This window comes from Hypanus sabinus, chromosome 23, assembly GCF_030144855.1.
Source record: "Hypanus sabinus isolate sHypSab1 chromosome 23, sHypSab1.hap1, whole genome shotgun sequence".
In the NCBI taxonomy this organism is placed as follows: Eukaryota; Metazoa; Chordata; class Chondrichthyes; order Myliobatiformes; family Dasyatidae; genus Hypanus; species Hypanus sabinus.
Window position 1 is genome coordinate 7978943 of NC_082728.1, and position 17551 is coordinate 7996493.

General features: G+C 38.8%; 1 protein-coding gene across 6 annotated transcripts in view; it reads right to left on the reverse strand.

The window, feature by feature from the left end:
* Positions 1 to 17551, reverse strand: part of helz (helicase with zinc finger) — a 300135-nt gene that overhangs the window by 61066 nt on the left and 221518 nt on the right. For all 6 annotated transcript variants that reach the window (XM_059948283.1, XM_059948286.1, XM_059948285.1 and 3 more), the window contains 2 exons: positions 13912 to 13963; positions 12415 to 12599 (listed from right to left, as the gene is read on the reverse strand). In XM_059948283.1, the coding sequence (XP_059804266.1) occupies positions 12415 to 12599; positions 13912 to 13963 (237 nt within the window). The remainder of the gene's footprint in view (positions 1 to 12414; positions 12600 to 13911; positions 13964 to 17551) is intronic.

Genomic DNA, 17551 nt, shown 5'->3' on the forward strand with positions numbered 1-17551 from the left:
CAGTCACTTGAGAAACAAATTACAAGATTTTATGGAGAACAACAAGGAAATGAGACTAACACTATCAAAAAACCCAACATGATCCTAATAGGCTGAATGAGACCACTTTATGATTCTATAATACTGTAGCCAAAGTTTATAAGAAAAAAACTACTTTAAGTATATAGAATAAATGTTTAAATATGTTTGAAAATTTGGATAGACATAAATTACTTAGCCATAAGGTGGTTTTACAAGTCTTTAACAGAAGTAACCAATGCTCTGGGTGTCATTTCTAGAAAAATAGGTCAAAAAAGGTGAGGAGTTCTATGAAATTTACAACTCTTGTAAATGCTGTGACACATATTATAAAATGATGGGACTGGAAATAATGGCTTATACTTATCAGGCTGTAATCCTGCACTTTCCACACAAAAAGGGACCTTTTAAAAGAAAATGATTGGACAAACGATGATAAATAGAGTCATAGAGTCACACAGCATGGAAACGATCCCTTTGGCCCAACTAGAGCACGCTAACCAAGATTGCCATCCAAGCTAACTCCATTTAGTCAATTTCCTCCTAAACCAGGGGTTCCCAACCGGGGTCCATTAAGCCTTGACTTAATGGTATTAGTCCATGGCAAACTTTAAAAAAAAGGTTGGGAACTCCTGCTTGCAAGTGTCCCTATCCATGTACCTATCCAAATAACTTTTAAATGTTATTAATGTACCTGCCTCAACCACTTCCTCTGGCAGCTTATTCTAAATACTGACCAGCCACTGGGCAGAAACATTGCCCCTCAGGTTCCTATTAAATTTTTCCTCCCTCACTTTAAATCTCTGCCCTCTAGTTCTTGATTCCCCAACCTTAAATAAAAGACTGTGTACTCATTCTATCTACGTTCTTCAGAAGCACCAAGATCTTATTACAGGGCAGCAACAGAGGATGTGTTTGCATTTCTGATACATGGTTTGATGTGAACACTGAAGCTCATATCCTGATTAAAAATTATAGAAGATTTTTAGAACTATAGATTTATTGATATACAAATCTAGATCTGCAGTTCTTTAAAATCCTGATTAGACCACACTTGGAATATTGTGTTTAATCTGTTCACCTATTTATAGAAAGGATGTAGAAGCTCTACAGATTTACCAGGATGTTGCTTGGATTAGAGAGCACGTCTTATTGGGCTAGGTTGCGCAAACAAGGGCTTTTCTCTTTGGAGGAAAGAAGGATGGGAGGTGACTTGATAGAGGTGTACAAGATGATGAGAGGTGTAGATTCAGTAGATATCCAGAGATTTTTTCCCCCAGGGCAGAAATAGCAAATACAAGAAGGCAAATTTTTAAGCTAATTGGAGAAAAATATAGTGGGGATGTCAGAGTAGGTTTTTTATCCCCACAGTGAGTATGTGGATTGCCTTGACAGAGGTGCTAGCAGAGGAAGATACATTAGAGGTATTTTCAAAACTCTTAGACGAGCACATGGATGATGGAAAAATGAAGGGCTGTGCAAGAGGGAAGTTAGATTACCCTTAGAGTAAGTTAAAAGGTTGGGACAATATTGTGGACTGTTCTTTTATAGTGTTCTTTGCTCTATTTAAGAAAGATAAACAGTCTTAGATTGCTTTTCTAACTGAAAATTTAACAGTTTTAGAAATAAATGATCTTAGTACACTAGCTACAGCTGAATTTATTAGCATTTAATTAGTTCAAACCAATAGCTTGAAATTAATCTCCACACTTGCTAAAGACTCCAGGACAAGGAGCCTTTTGTAATGAAGGATTCTGGGCACAAATTAGTGAAGCATCTGGACTCTGATTATTCTGAACTGGATTAATGCCACTAGAACAGGAAAAAATACATGAGGAGAACAGCAGGAATGCCAGCGGGTCGAGAGGGGGAGACGGAGAGGGAGGAGGGGGGAGGGGGAGGGGGAGAGAGAGAGAGAGAGAGAGACAGACAGACAGACAGACAGAGAGAATGTGTGTACGCACAATAAAACCAAATCATAATCTGCTTTATATAAATGAAAACAAGTGAAACACTAAGAGTATCTGGATTATTTATATTGTTAGGAATTTTAATTCCATGACACCCATTCTGGCACCCATAATATTAATCAGAAATAGCAATATCAAATTATGCCACTTTTATGAACCTAGCTGTGGACAAATCTACATTTTCTATGATTACACTACATAACGAAGATCTAATCCACTAGGATGGCCTGGGTGGATGTATGATAGTACTGGCTTCCTGTCTGCGAAGTTCTGAACTCAAACTAAGTTCTAATCCCTATCTAATATAGATAGTACGCTCTCTAAAGTGAGTTCATATTGTAGCCACCTACTCTTCAAAGGCTAGACAACTTTCTTGTTTATCCTCTATGTTGTGTTTAGCTACCAATATCCACATTTAGATAGTGAGTCAACCTCTCCCTACCAAACACAGTACATTTATTTTTAGTGATATACATTTAAATTTAGATAAAATTCAAAGCGCCCAGAGGATTTCTATCTTATAGTAGGTTTCCTTTCTAAATTCTAAAACACAAAGGATTTCCAAAACACAGGTACAATTCCTATAAACTGAAAAGACATACCATCAAGTTGTAGATGAGCAACCTGACCATCACAGGAATTGAAGGGAAAGGAATGGATTCTAGTCACCTTGTCTTTCTGTCATTCTTCTTGCCATTCTTTTATCATTCCTAACAAGGTGACTGCTCCCTTTTTCTAGATACCCAAAAATAATGCTGCAATCACTGAATCTCTGATTGATAGATCAGCTATTTGATGTGCTAAGTGACAGTATCAGTCTGGTTTGCAGACTTCCTTAGCCTGTGTTGTCTGCTTTGATGCAGGCCCAATTAACATAACTGTGTTGTCTTACGCTGCACCTCTTCAACAGCCAGCCCCGTGCTGTGGGCTCTACAAACAGTGCTGTTTGTTTGCAATGCTGTCCTTATTGAACAAAGGAATATTGGTTTGGTGTTTAACTTACTCAAAAACAATTATTTGATATCCTGGAAGAGTCAACTGCTGTGTAAGAAAGCTGAACTTGGCTATAGGGCCTCCCAGGTCCTGGACAGTAAATATCCACCACAGATGGAAGAGTACATGGATGATCTCTCATGATACTTCTCATTGAGCATTTGAGTAGCTTGTCTTTGGAACTTATTTTTCATTTAAAAGTGGTAAAATGAAAGTGACTATGATCACAATGCATTATTAATGAGATATGAGAAAAGATATATCCAATTTAAGAAGTATATTTTCCTGCCAAATGTCACATTTAATATTTTGTACAGTGAAACAAGGTGTTCCTGTCATAGGTCATAATCAAAACAAGAAAGCATAAGTGAGAAACACATACACACGTGTACTATTTGCTGCCCACTTCTCTATTTTCCCCTCTCAGCTTCTGGTGTGGTTCATATTAAATAGTATACCGAATCATCTGTCATTAACTTGCTGAAAACACATCACCTGAGTCTTTATGGCTGAGTATTTCTTTGAACATTACTTGCGAAGCCTTATCCAGCATTTAATCAAAAGAATTCCTCATAAATATCGAGGCCATAAGACATAGCAGCAGAATTAGGCCATATGGCCCATCAAGTCTGCTCCATCATGGCTGATTTATTACCCTCCTAATCCCATTCTCCTGCTTTTTCCCCGTAACCATTGATACCATTACAAATCAAGAACCTATCAATATGCACTTAAATATACCTAATGACTTAGCCTCCACAGCCATCTGTGGCAATGAATTGCAGAAATTCACTACCCTATGGCTAAAGAAATTCCTCTTCATCTCTGTTCTAAAGGGGTGTCCTGGGATTCTGAGGCTGTATCCTCTGGTATTTTGAAAATGTAATGTGTATTTCAGCAGTTGTTAATAATCTGCTGTGTAATAATCTTTCCCTTTCTCTGCCATTTCTCTAAAGAAATCCTGCAATATGATTAAGGGCTTCAATTACAATTATAAACTCATCATTTGGAAACTGATCCTAGCATGTTTGTTAATGTTCATTCAAGACTCAATTTCACATTGTGCTTTTGGAGGTTACATGCTTGAGAATAGCAGGCAAGTTGTAAAAGACATTAACACAAGAGATTTTGCAAATGCTGGAAATCTGAACGCACACAAAATGCTCGGGGAACTCAACAGGTCAGGCAGCATATATGGAGTAAAGTAAACAGTCAATGTTTCAGGCTGAAACCTTTCAACAGGACACATCACAAGCTCTGATGAAGGGTCCCTACCAAAATGTCGACTGTCTGACCCGCTGAGCTCTTTCAGTATTTTGCGTGAGTTGCAAAAAAAAAACCATACAAAGTACCTTTTCTGCACCAAGCAGTCTTGGCAGATTAAATGCATTCCAACAATCCTTCCACAATTTCTAACTCTGCATTGCTACCCCCATCTTCAGAAGCAAATATGTCTGGCTCTTTAACATTCAACATTTTACCAGTTTTTGTGTGGTAAACAATATCAGAGAAACACCACAAACCGTCATTACATGAATTCCAATGCTGAAGTTGAACCATCAGTAAATTGGATCCTGACTTCTGAATCAAACTGAGGATTAGCATATTCAGTGGCAAAAGAGTAGCAGTCAGGCATTATTGCACTAAACAGACAATTTGAAAAGGTTATTTGTCATCATTTTGCAAAATAATTAAATGTGCAGCCACTAATAAGTAAGTATGTCTCTCTCTCTCTCTCTCTATATATATATATATATATATAGAGTGAGAGTGAGAGAGAGAGTGAGTGAGAGAAACAGACAGAGAGAGTGAGAGTGAGAGAGAGTGTTAGAGACAGAGTGAGAGAGAGAAAACATAGTTGAACAGGCCAAGTATCTTGGGAATTTAACCTTTCACAGCAAAATATGTCCAACAGTTTCTTATTTTCTATCCCTTTATAAAATATTAAACATTTTTTGCCTATCATGCTGTTTCTGTAACTTGATTTCCATGGCACACAAGCTAAACTATCATTCATAGCTTGAACATCACTAATAGTCTGTCCTCTTTCAACCAGTTTGATGTCATGGTCAAGAAAACTCACTCAATGCCTCTACTTGTTCAGAGGCTAAAGAAATTCAACATATCCTGTCAACCCTTACCAATTTTTACTGATGTACTACAGAAAGCATCCTATCTGGAGGCATCACAGCTTGGAATGACAAATGCTATGCCTATGACTACAAGAAACTACACAAAATCACAGACAGAGCTAAGCATACTATGGCAATCAGTAATCCCTCTCTGCCCCCACCCCACCCCAAGGTCTTTTCTCATTGCCTCAATCAACTAGCCAGGATAATCAAAGATAGTTGAGGGGTAATAACTTTTCCTAAACCAGGTGGTATGGGTCTTGAGACTTTTGTACCTTCTTCCTGATGGCAACATTGAGATGAGAGCACAACCTGGGTGGTAGTAGTCCACAATGATCGATGCTGCTTTCCTGTGAGTGCTGTGTAGATGTAACTTTTATTTATTATTTTTAATATTGGGATATAGCATGGAGAAGGCCCTTCAGCCACACTAGCCAGCAAATCCCCCAATTTAATCCTAGCCATGGGACAATTCTGACTTCTGAGTATTACTGGAGGTGATAGTATGATATTTATCACAACAGGTAAATTCTGGTAACCTTGCTCACTTGAGCTTGTGCAAAAGGGAACGGTAACTCTACATTAAGCTAGAAGATCAATGAGAACCCAAATTCAGATTCTGAAACTGAATGAGTTAATGTAAAAACCAATTTACTCATTACCAGGTCAGGGGAATCCTGAATGGAGTCAGTAATCCTTGTTAGGGATGGCTTCCAACTCTCTGTGATTCTAGAAGTGGATTAGATGTGTTTGTGATATCAAGATGGCACCATACTGCAATACCTGTTGAGGTTGTGGCTCAGACAGTTGTTTACTTTTAGTTTTGTAGGGATGGTTTCAGGGAGTTAGGATTTAGGGGCAGGGATGAAGAGGCGTTATTGCTCTGGGCACTCAATTGCAGGAGTCAATGATCTGCTGTCAAAAGCCAATTCATTGGTAGTAAGGATGAAGAACAGAGATCCCCATGATCAAGGACCACGGTGAGCAGACCCTGTGTTGAGGCTTGGTAAGGGCGGGAAATGGGGTAGAATTGCTTTTGTTGTCCTGCTGAACATTGTGAACATGCTGTCTTTGCGCCAGAATGTGTAGCAACACTTGCAGGCTACACCTAAGCACATCCTTGGGTTGTGTTGTTGTTAATGAAAACAATACATTCACTGTTTGCCTTATTGTACAAATGAATCTGAATCCGATGATGACTGAATGACTGACTGATGCTTTATGCCAAAACTGAAAGATATCAATCCTGAGAGAAGAAATTAGAGAAGACCTACAGTTCTCTGACAAATTCCAATATTGAAATAGCTTCAACATTTTCTGCAGTAATTCCTCTGAGCGCTACTTTAATAAAGTATTTCAGCATGAATATTTTAGAAGTATGCTATGTCACTTCGTTTTTCAATTTTTCAGATAAGAGCTGCCACACTGCATCAGAGTAAAACCCGCCCGCTGCTGGAAGTACTGGGCTCTGCAAAACCAATAAAGGCAATTCTGCTAATTTTAGAAAGATTTTCTGCTCGACTTCCAATTGAGGCAGCAGAGCGTGGTCTTGTGCAAATGTTACCGACAAACCTCAAGTACTTGGGCTAGCTGTTCCATAACTGGTGCATACAGATGATTTTAGAGGAAGCTTGTATGCAACATACACTCAGCGGCTCCTGTACCTGATAAAGTGGCCACTGAGTGTACGTTCGTGGTCTTCTGCTGCTGTAGCCCATCTACTTCAATGTTCGACATGTTGTACGTTCAGAGATGCTCTTCTGTATACCAATGTTTTAACACATGGTTATTTGAGTTACTGTCACCTTCCTGTCAGCTTCAACCAGTCTGACCACTCACATTAACAAGACATTTTTGCCCATAGAATTGTGGCTCACTGGATTTAAAAAAAAAAATTTCAGACCATTCTCTCTAAACCCTAGAGACTGTTATATGTGAAAATCCTAGGAGATTAATAGTTTGAGATATTCAAAACACTCCATCTGGCACCAACAATTATTCCACAATCAAAGTTACTTAGATCACATTTCTTCCCATTCTGATGTTTGGTTTGGACAACAACTAAACCTCTTGACCATGTCTGGATGCTTTTTGAGTTGCTACATCATGAGTGCCTGATTAGATACTTGCATTAACAGGTGTACTGGTGTATTTAATAAAGTGCATCAATTGAAGGTCAACTAAGCATCCCTTATAAATGCTATTTATTGGTAATGGAAGTTGCTCTTGTGAGAACTGTGAATCATGATGTAGGTGTTTAACCTTGAACTCAAGTCAATACAAATGAAGACTTGGAGAATCGTCTGTCAAGAGTCTGAACTAAAGTATGTCCAAATGATATAATGGAAAGATCAGTAAACATGGACACTCTCTATCAAGAGCGCTGCAATAAATTGGTCATCTGACTTCAAGTAACAGTAATGGGTGCAGAAAATTCAGGAGCAGCAGGAGAATAAAGTGCATCATCAGCCCCAAGCAATGACTACATCCGGTAAAGCAAACTTATTTATTCCTGTAGTATGTTCCAAGTGTGAGTGGACATAAGGAGTAACAACTCACTATATAGTTATTCCTCATCATAGATAAACTGCACTTGATCTACTTCAGCAAACATACAACTTAGCTGGAAAGATAAGCTAATGAAATTTCAAGTCAATTCTTTTCAGTGCCTTTGGTCATAAGCATTAATCAGCCTGAACAGGGAGCAAATAGATATCTCACTGTCAGTAGAAACCTCTGCAATAAATGCTTTAAATATACAGACCAAGAGCAGCACAATAAATTGATAATATTTGACCCCGTGATTAAAATACCGCCAATATATTTGCTAAATTAGCAGAGGAAAACATAACTAGAGATTCATGCTGGTAAACTGCAGATGGATTTAACCACAATGTTCTTGTTGATCATCATTTTCACAGTGGGATAAAAATCTTATCACTGATAAGTCCAAATCCCCCAGCGCCTGAAATCACACTGTCCTCCATTGGTGCTGGTAGAAGAAACATTCTCGTAGTCTCTCATCAGGTATCCTTGTTCTCTCTCCCACTTTTGGCAGGTTTCTCATCCAGATAGCCTCACTTTGTTTCTCCACCAGCTTCTATACTGTCCAAGAACAGTTACTATCTTACAAGCATCAGGCAATTGAACAAAAGGGGATAATAGAGTTGACGTGGATAGGCTTTTTCCATTGAGAGTAGGGGAGATGCAAACAAGAGGACATGAGTTAAGAGGCAGAAGTTTAGGGGTAACACGAGGGGGAACTTCTTTACTCTGAGAGTGGTAGCTATGTGGAACAAGCTTCCAGTAGAAGTGGTAGAGGCAGGTTCGATTTTGTCATATAAAAAAAAATTGGATAGGTATATGGACAGGAAAGAAATGGAGGGTTATGGGCTGAGTGCAGGTAGGTGGGACTAGGTGAGAGTAAGCATTCAGCACGGACTAGAAGGGCCGAGATGGCCTGTTTCCGTGCTGTAATTGTTATTTGGTTATATAATTATAACTCAACTTGCCCATCTATTGAGATGTTACTACAGCCAATGATTTCACTTTAAGGACTCTTTATCTCCTTATCTCAAGTTCTTGTTATTTATCAGTATTTATCTATTTATTTATTTATGTATGTATGTATGTATATATTTAGATTTACACAGTTTGTTCTTGTACTCTGGATGGTCTTTCTTTGATCTGTTAAGTTAGTATTCTATAGATTTGCTGAGTATGCTCACAGGAAAATGAATCTCAAGGTCATATATTGTGAGATGTATGTACTTTGATAATAAAATTTACTTAGAACTTGAAACAGTTCTCATCCTCAGTGACTTGCTTAACTTGCACCTCAACTTGCTTAACCTTATTATCTATTGGTTAAAACTCCGTTCAAATAAGATCTCCTATCATTCTACCTTGCCAATCCACAGGATTTTGCAAATAAATGCTTCTTCTTTTTTCACATCCCTCACCAGCCATGTCAGCATTTCCCTTGAAATCTAACTTCTTTCAGATTCTAGAAAAATACATCCTCAAGTGGCTTATAATGGTACTTTCAAATTCAGTTCAACCTTGTGGTATTCTAAAGCTGTTAAACATTGAACAGCACAGCACAGGAATAGCTCCCTCATCCCACCATGTTGTGCTGAACTAATTCAGTTAATGAAGCATAATTAATCTAATCCCTCCTGCCTGAACATTGTCCATATCCCTCCATATTGTCATGTGCCTTCACATGCAATCACTCCGTCATCTTTATGTCCTTGGTCTGCAATAAAAAAAACCCTTGCACTCAGTTCTGGCTGAACATGTTATTTTCACCTCTTCATTTCCAGGAGATGCTGCCCAAATTGTTTAACCCTCCACAGCCAGAGCTGACTGCACCTCTGGGCTTTCCTTTTTGGCAGAGAGACTTGTATAATCTTGGAATCAAAGAGCAACATTTGATTTTTCTCCATACTGCTCGCTGCTGCCCACAACAATTGCATCCACAAAAACACGAGGAGTTTATGGACAGGCAACTGAAGTAAACATAGTCTATTTAATCACTTCTACCAAGACCCACATTTCTTGTCCTTCAAATCAGGCTTCATGCAATATTTCTCCTTGTTCTAGCCCTCAACACACATCACTCTATTTTCCACTTGCTCTCTCCAAATTTGCCGTCAATAAGCCATAGCTTGTGCTCCATGTACCTCATCCTCATTTAACTGGTGAACAAAATTCTGGCTCCCATATCCATATTAGGTGATGTGGGAACCAGGAGGCACAGTTTTTCCAAAGCTGCCACCACCCAACTCCTCAGAGGCCAAGCCTTGACCTGTATAACCTCGGATAATTACACCCCCAATTTCCATTTCCAGCCCCCCACCACCCCCCAGTGCTGCAGTCAGTCCAGGCAGTGGAATGCTCAGCAAGTTGGCCAACAAAATCTGCATCACCTGGAAATGAAGAGGTGAAGTTGACGTGTCAGGCAAACATCCAAAATGAGATGACCCTCCTCAGTAACATACTGGCTCCGTAGAAAATCATCTAGAGAAGTGACATCATGTAAAACCCTATAAACTACAATGCTGTTCTTGTCCCTCTGCAGTCTACGTTATCACATACCACAGCCAGCATCCAGTCATGGAGAAGCCAAACTTCTGATTAAATAACGAGGACTATTTTTGGACCCTCAATCGAATGCCATTCCGCTGATCTCCAAATCTAGCCCCTCCCTAGCTGCTGCTGCAGTCTGGACTAAACTGCTGGTGATCTTGGTGACCTATTTTCCCAAACTGAGATTCTGACCTAATATACCCTTCCATCCTCTACTTGCTCTGTAACATCACAGGTTTACCTCCACCTGGTGAAACTCTCACTTCCACCTTTGTTATCTTCAGGCTTGACTTTTGTATTGCTCTCATAAAAATTAAATAACAGACACTGTGGCAAAGTGCTCCACCTCCCGTGTCCACTCCACCATTCACATCAAAGAGTTCACCCACTATGAATTCTCTCTTCTCATTCATCAAATTGGGTAGGAGGTACAGAAGCCAGAAGTCCCACAAGACTGGGTTCAAGAATAACTACTCTCCTTCAACCATGTAGTTCTTGAACCAATAAGCAGAACCCTCATCATCACAGTTAAGCAACACTCGACTACTTTGCACCAACATAGACTATATTTTACTTTGTTCTAACTGTATTTTCTTGCAAAAATTGTGCATAATTATGTTTAATTTAGGTTTTTCTTGTGAATGCTGCTTATAGGATGCCAAGTGCCTGTGATGCTGCAGAAATTACGCTTTTCTTTGGACCTGCACGCACAAAACTTGTGTATCTTACAATAAACTCAACTTTGACCCACTCTGTACGTTCTATCTTCCCTCCTCTTCCAAAAGGCTGAAATCTCATACCACCAGGTTCAAGGGCAACTTTTATCCCACTGCTATAACTACTGAGCCATCTCCTAGTATGATAACATGGACTGTTGGTATATTAGATAATAATAGTCCAATTTACTAATTAAAAGAAATTCAACAAGGTGAAAGCTTGTAATTGCCAAAAAGATTTTTATTTTAAAACAGAATTAGTACTTCATATTTTGCCGAGAGCTTTCACATTTCAGAACAGTTTGTAATCTTACTCTAAAAAGGAAGGGGGTATTAAAGAAATTTCATGTTTTTAGACTTTTCAGCAGATGGATAAATGTTGGGAGTAAGGTCAAAAGACGATTTTAATGATTTGGATAAACCATTTATGTATATTATTGTGCCAAAATGCACCAAAAAAAATCACCAATAAAATTAAAAATACATAGATCACTGAACAGTACACACAATATTGTGCCGATCTACTCCTAGATCAATCTAACTCTTCCTTACCACAATGCCTCCCACTTATCTTTTATCCATGTGCCGAACAGTCTCTTAAATGTCCCTAATGTATCTGCTTCTACCACCACCTCTGGCAGTGTTTCCACAAACACACACCACACTCTGCAAAAAAATACACAGAACTACCTCTGATGTCCCCCACTATACTTTCATCCAAGCACTTCAAAATTATGCCCTTTTGCATTAGCCATTTCTGGCCTGGGAAAAAGACTTTGGCTATCCATTCTTATTATCTTTTACACCTCTATGAAGTCACCTGTCATCCTCGCTTGCTCCACAGATAAAAGACCTAGCTTGCTCAAACTCTCCTCATATAACATGCTCTCTAATCCAGGCACCATACTGTGGCCAGAATATCTCAATGGGAAGTGGTATAATTAATTTTCATCCCATTCTTCTTGTAGTTAAGTGTGAACTGCACTTCATTGTAATTAATTTGTGTTTAATAATTCACTCAAATCTCTTGTCTGCATAAAGCATGTTCCAGATTAGACTTGAAGCTCCATTTCAAGTGCCTTCCAGTTAATGTCTCACAGTTCATCTCTACTGGTTCTTGCTGGTAACAGCACTGCCTGTCCTACACAGCAGTCGACAACAATATACCACCTTGCTGTCTGGGCCTCAAATCAGCTCAAAGAAACTGTCAATCAATAAACATTTCAGGGCTACTGAAAATCACCAGAAAAAGGATTTTTAAACAGCACTTTAATAAAATATGTCTTCGTTTCAGACAGCTACATAAGTGTATTTACCCAACCAAATGATTAGTACATAAATATTTTAAGCCAAGAATATTGCAGTACCCATGCTCCAATAACTAATTCAGTTTGAAATTAATTCAGCAGTCGGAAAAATAAATCAAGATAGAAGAAGTTAGCACAATTATGATTATAATTCTATTTGATCAATTCAGGAAATGAAAATGCTTACTGGCAAAGGCACAGACATCACCATGTTTCCACCATAGACAGCAGGCACGTATAGGATACTAGTCCCAGTGTGTGGATCTATCCGTTGGACAGGACTTGGAGATTTACCAAGGGCAGAATGAGATCCAAGAGGAGGGGTATAGGCTCGCATGGGGTTCCCAATTATCACTGTTGAATTAGGTTGAACTGTGAATTGTAAAATTTGAATAGATTAACTTCAGAAATATAACCAACACTCAAGCTTTCCTAATCTTTGTAGCGCAATTGCTTATAACCATCATACTGGAAGAGACACAGATCCTTTCCATGAGGATACCTTAATTGATTACCTGCACAATATAGTGATGTGTAAAGCAACAGAATAATCACATTCTAAAAAAAGTCTACATCCTTTTGCCAATCTATTGATTGTTCTGCATTAATAAGCCCTTGTTCATCAGCTAGTGAAATTCCTCCCTTTCTATTCCCTGCCCAGTCATGGGGATCAAAGATAATGTACAGTGGATGCCATGCACAATGCTCAATGCTGGGTGGAACTTCTAAACGAATTTTCTTCCACAGAAAAACTCAACTCAATCATTGTCTACCTACCTTCCCACATGTGGAGGTTCATTTAATTTCAATATTTCAATTTAATGAATATAAGAAATGAAAACTACAGATGCCAGAAATTTGAAATAAAAGCAGAAAATGCTGGGAAAGCTCAGCGGGTCAGGCACATCTGCGGAAAGCGAAGCAATTAACATTCCAGGTCAAAGCCGATTCATCAAAAATTAGAAAGATTCTGATGAAAGGTCCTAGATCTGAAATATTAACTGTGTCTCTCTCCGCAGATGCTGCCTGACATACTGAATTTTTTCAACATTTTTAAATTACTTTCATTTTGATATTTATTAGATAAATACCCCCTTTGCCCAATTCCACTTCCTCCCTGAGCTCCTTAGAGCAACAGATCTTGAAGTGCGAACCCAAAAACTTGACCGTTCTCTAAATCCTTGCTTGTGAAAGCCTCATGAGGCTCAATAAGGGTGTCACAAGAATGCTGAACCTGTGCTCATCTAGAACACCCATGTGGGTCCTCTCAGAAGGCAATTGTGGGACAACAATGAGAAACAAAAACTGTCAACGAATTTTGCTTTAGATAGTTTAGGACAAATCTGGGGCACTGACATTGTTAGAAGCCCAGATACTAGATAAAGATTCCTTTACTGGGTCAGAATACTCGTGTTCATTTTAGAAAGGCCCTATACAATGGCAACTGTTTGCTAGAATTTTGAAATTTCATCCTCAGATAATAACAAATTACATTCATTCAGCATCACACGTTTGCTATAACAGAGCATGAACAAGCATCAAGCATCATTATTTTTTTTTTCCACACCATTTTTGTAAACAAATGATCATATAGCTTGGAAAAAGAGACCTAAAGCTTTGAAAAATGTTACTTTACAGTAGCTATGTTATTTCATTATATAACAAAAATTCATGGTCGACTTACCAAACCCATCTGTCGAAAGGTGGTCACCCTGATTATGGTGATGGCCTTTATTCTATAAATAAAACAACAAGGTCACAATCAATATTCTAAGGTTAATAGTAAAATCTGTTTGCATGCTTGCTACGGTCTGTGATATTTATAAAACTGTTTCCCGAGTCCACTGAACACAATTTATAGAGATGTATTTTTCAATGAACTGTCCCCTGTACTCTAGTTTGACTCAAAGAATTAGTTACATATAGGACTAAAAACTATTTATTTGCAAAATGTGATGTAGGAATAAACATTATCTCAAGCTGTACTATCATATACTGTGTACTTCAGAAATGAGTAAACTTTAAGCACAGGCTTAATAATTGCTTACAAAATAAAGTCCCTTTCCAGTCCAGATGAAGGGCCTCAGCCCATCACATCTGCTCTGTCTTCCATAATGACTGATATACTATCCCTTTCAACCCCATTCTCTTGCCTTCTCCCTTGACACCCTTTAATTCCCTCCCTAATCAAGAACCTATCAAACTCCACTTTAAATATTCTCAATGACTTAGCTTCAACACTGTCTATATCAATGAATTCCACAGATTCATTACCCTCTGGCAACAGAAATTTACCCTCACCTCTGTTTTAAAGGGACAAAATTTTAATCCCTTCCACTGATGCTGCCTGACGTGCAACGTTCATCTGGAACTTTGTGTATGTTGCTTAGAATATATTACATTTGAGAGTATAATAGTAAGAAAGATTATTTTCTATTGATACAATGTGGTCATCATTGTGAAGACTAGCATTACCAACCAACATTAATTCCCCTTTGTTCAAGGCAAATCAACTCCCTGACTGCTGCAGTCCATGTCACTTTCAGAAGAATGAGGGGTGACCTCACTGAAACCTATTGAATGGTGAAAGGCCTTAACAGGGTGGGTGTGGAGAGGGTGTTTTCTAAGGTGGGAAGAGTCTAAGACCAGAGGACACAGCCTCAGAATAGAGGGGTGTCCTTTTAGAAGAGATGAGGAGGAATTTCTTTAGCCTGAGAGTGGTGAATCTGTGGAATTCTTTACCACAGGCAGCTGTGGAGGCCAAATGTTTATGTATATTTAAGGTAAAGGTCCATAGATTCTTGATTGGTCAGGGCCTCAAAGGATACAGGGAGAAAGTAGGAGATTGGGACTGAGAGGAAAATTAGATCAGCCATAATGAAATGGTGGAGCAGACCCAATGGGCCAAATGGTCTAATTCTGCTCCTATATCTTATGGTCTTATCGAGTGTTATTAGACACACGTTTTCAAGATTTTGCCTTGACAACAAAAGAGGAACAAGGCATGTCCAAGTCAGGATAGTATGCAAACCTGAAGAGAAACTGCAAATGCCAGCATTTCCATATGTCTACTGCATTTCTCATTCCACACGTTTGGAGGTACTGTCAGAGCAATCTTAGTGTATTGGAATGTTCTCATAAACAGAGAACTCTGCAATCATACTATGCTGGTGATGAAGATGGCTAACGGAACTCCAGTCAAACAGGCTGCTCTGACCTGAATTAGCTCAATGAGCTATGCTCATCCAGGTAAGTGAAGGGGATTCCATCATGTTTCTGACTTATGCATTTGGAAATCTACAAGATAAGGCACTGGAAAATGGTAAAACTAATTATCTCTTTAAGTGCAAATGTATTTGTTGTTTATAAATCCTGAGTTAGATGATAGCCAGGATCTTCAAGCCTTTGGATATGAGCTGATTCATTGTCTGAATTAAAACATGTCTGTAAAATTAGCCACACTTCTGATTACATCCAATCAGACCATAAGATTTAAGAATAGATGTAGGCCATTCAGCCCATCAAGTCTGCTCTGCCATTCAATCATGGGCTGATTCACTTCATCGAGTCATCCCCACTTCCCTGCTTTCACCTCATACCCTTTGATGTCCTGGCTAATCAAGAACCTATCTATCTCTGCCTTAAATACACCCAGTGACTTTGCCTCCATAGCCGCTTGTGGCAACAAATTTCACAGGTATCCCACCCTCTGGCTGAAGTAATTTCTCCGCATCTCTGTTCTAAATGGACATCTTTCAATCCTGAAGTCACGCCCTCTTGTCCTGGAATCCCCTACCAGAGGAAATAACTTTGCCATATCTAATCTGTTCAGCCCTTTTAACATTTGGAATGTTTCTATGAGATCCCCACCCCCCCTTCATTCTCCTGAACTCCAGGGAATACAGTCCAAGAGCTGCCAGATGCTTCTCTGCTTCTCATACGGTAACTCTCTCATTCCTGGAATCATTTTTGTGAATCTTCTCTGAACCCTCTCCAATGTCAGTCTATCCTTTCTAAAATAAGGACCACACAAACTGCACACAATCTCTTTTTCTGTGAGGTATAACTGTGGCCAGACCAAATATTTCTCTGCTTCTCACACACTTAGGCCTTACTGCAGAAACAGAGATAATATTTCAGAGGGACGAAGTTTAACTGGAGCTGAGATCCAACTTTCAACTCATTTCTTTTTTGCACTTGCTTCCATTTTTTTTGTGAAGAAGAGAGGTTGAAATTTCAAAAAGCTAATGAATAGAGAACTTTTTACAATGTTCTGAATGAGGAGGCACACACCTGTTTTCTTCCACGTAGAATACTACAAATGAAGTCAGATTTGTTGTCAGGAGGACACACAGTATTTGTTAAAAGTGCTTGAAAAGCACTGCGTTTCAAATTTTTAAAAAGGGTCTACAGAGTAAATGAAATATTACATAATGCTAAACAGTAAATTATATTTGTGTCACGGCTGTGACTGATTTCAGCACATTTGAATTTGACATTCTTTAGCCCGTTAATTGTTCAATCAGGCTCCTTGTGATTTCTGCTAATCTCAGAAGTTTCAATGTAATCAAACTCCTGGGTGTTTGGCCTTGGAGAGATAAATCAGGACCAGAAACTGACAAATTAAACTGTTTGGCCTGCTGCTTTCTTCCTGAAACAACATTTAAGAAAATTTTAAATCAGCCTCAACCAATTTCTTTCATACGAATATCAAAACAGGGTCAAGCTGCAATTAACGAAGGGGGCAGATCAACAAGACTTTAACTGCAGAAAGCTAAATCAGGTTTGTCAGTTAAAAAGGACTCAGGTTTTTTAATCTGCACACGAGTAACAGCAAAAGCATATTCCGAAAACCTTCCAGTTGGTGATTTAATGCTACCTGTGTCATAAACCAAAGGTTTGTGAACATTCATTCTTCATCAACACCTGTATTCTTTACACTTTTCTTCACAGATTTGTAATTCACAAAAAAAGCCCAAGTCTTGAGACAACTGAAGTTGCCTGGCATGTATTTGAGATACTAATCTAAAAGTCTAAACCAACAGCCATGAGCAAACTGTTGTTAATTACCTCAGCAGTTACATGTATTTACAATTCCAAGATTATTGTAGACAATTTCACCCCCCCCATAGCAAACCATTTTGCCCCATCTCCTGATACTCCCATTCCTTGATTCATCAATCACCCCTCTCCCTTTAATTAGGCAGAGAAGATGCATTTTTTTTTTGTTTCTGGAGCTGAAACATTCTGCCACTGCCAGGAATTCTTCTCTTCTTATAATCACCAAATCCTGCTATTTCACCTCCTAGAACTAGATCCAAAGG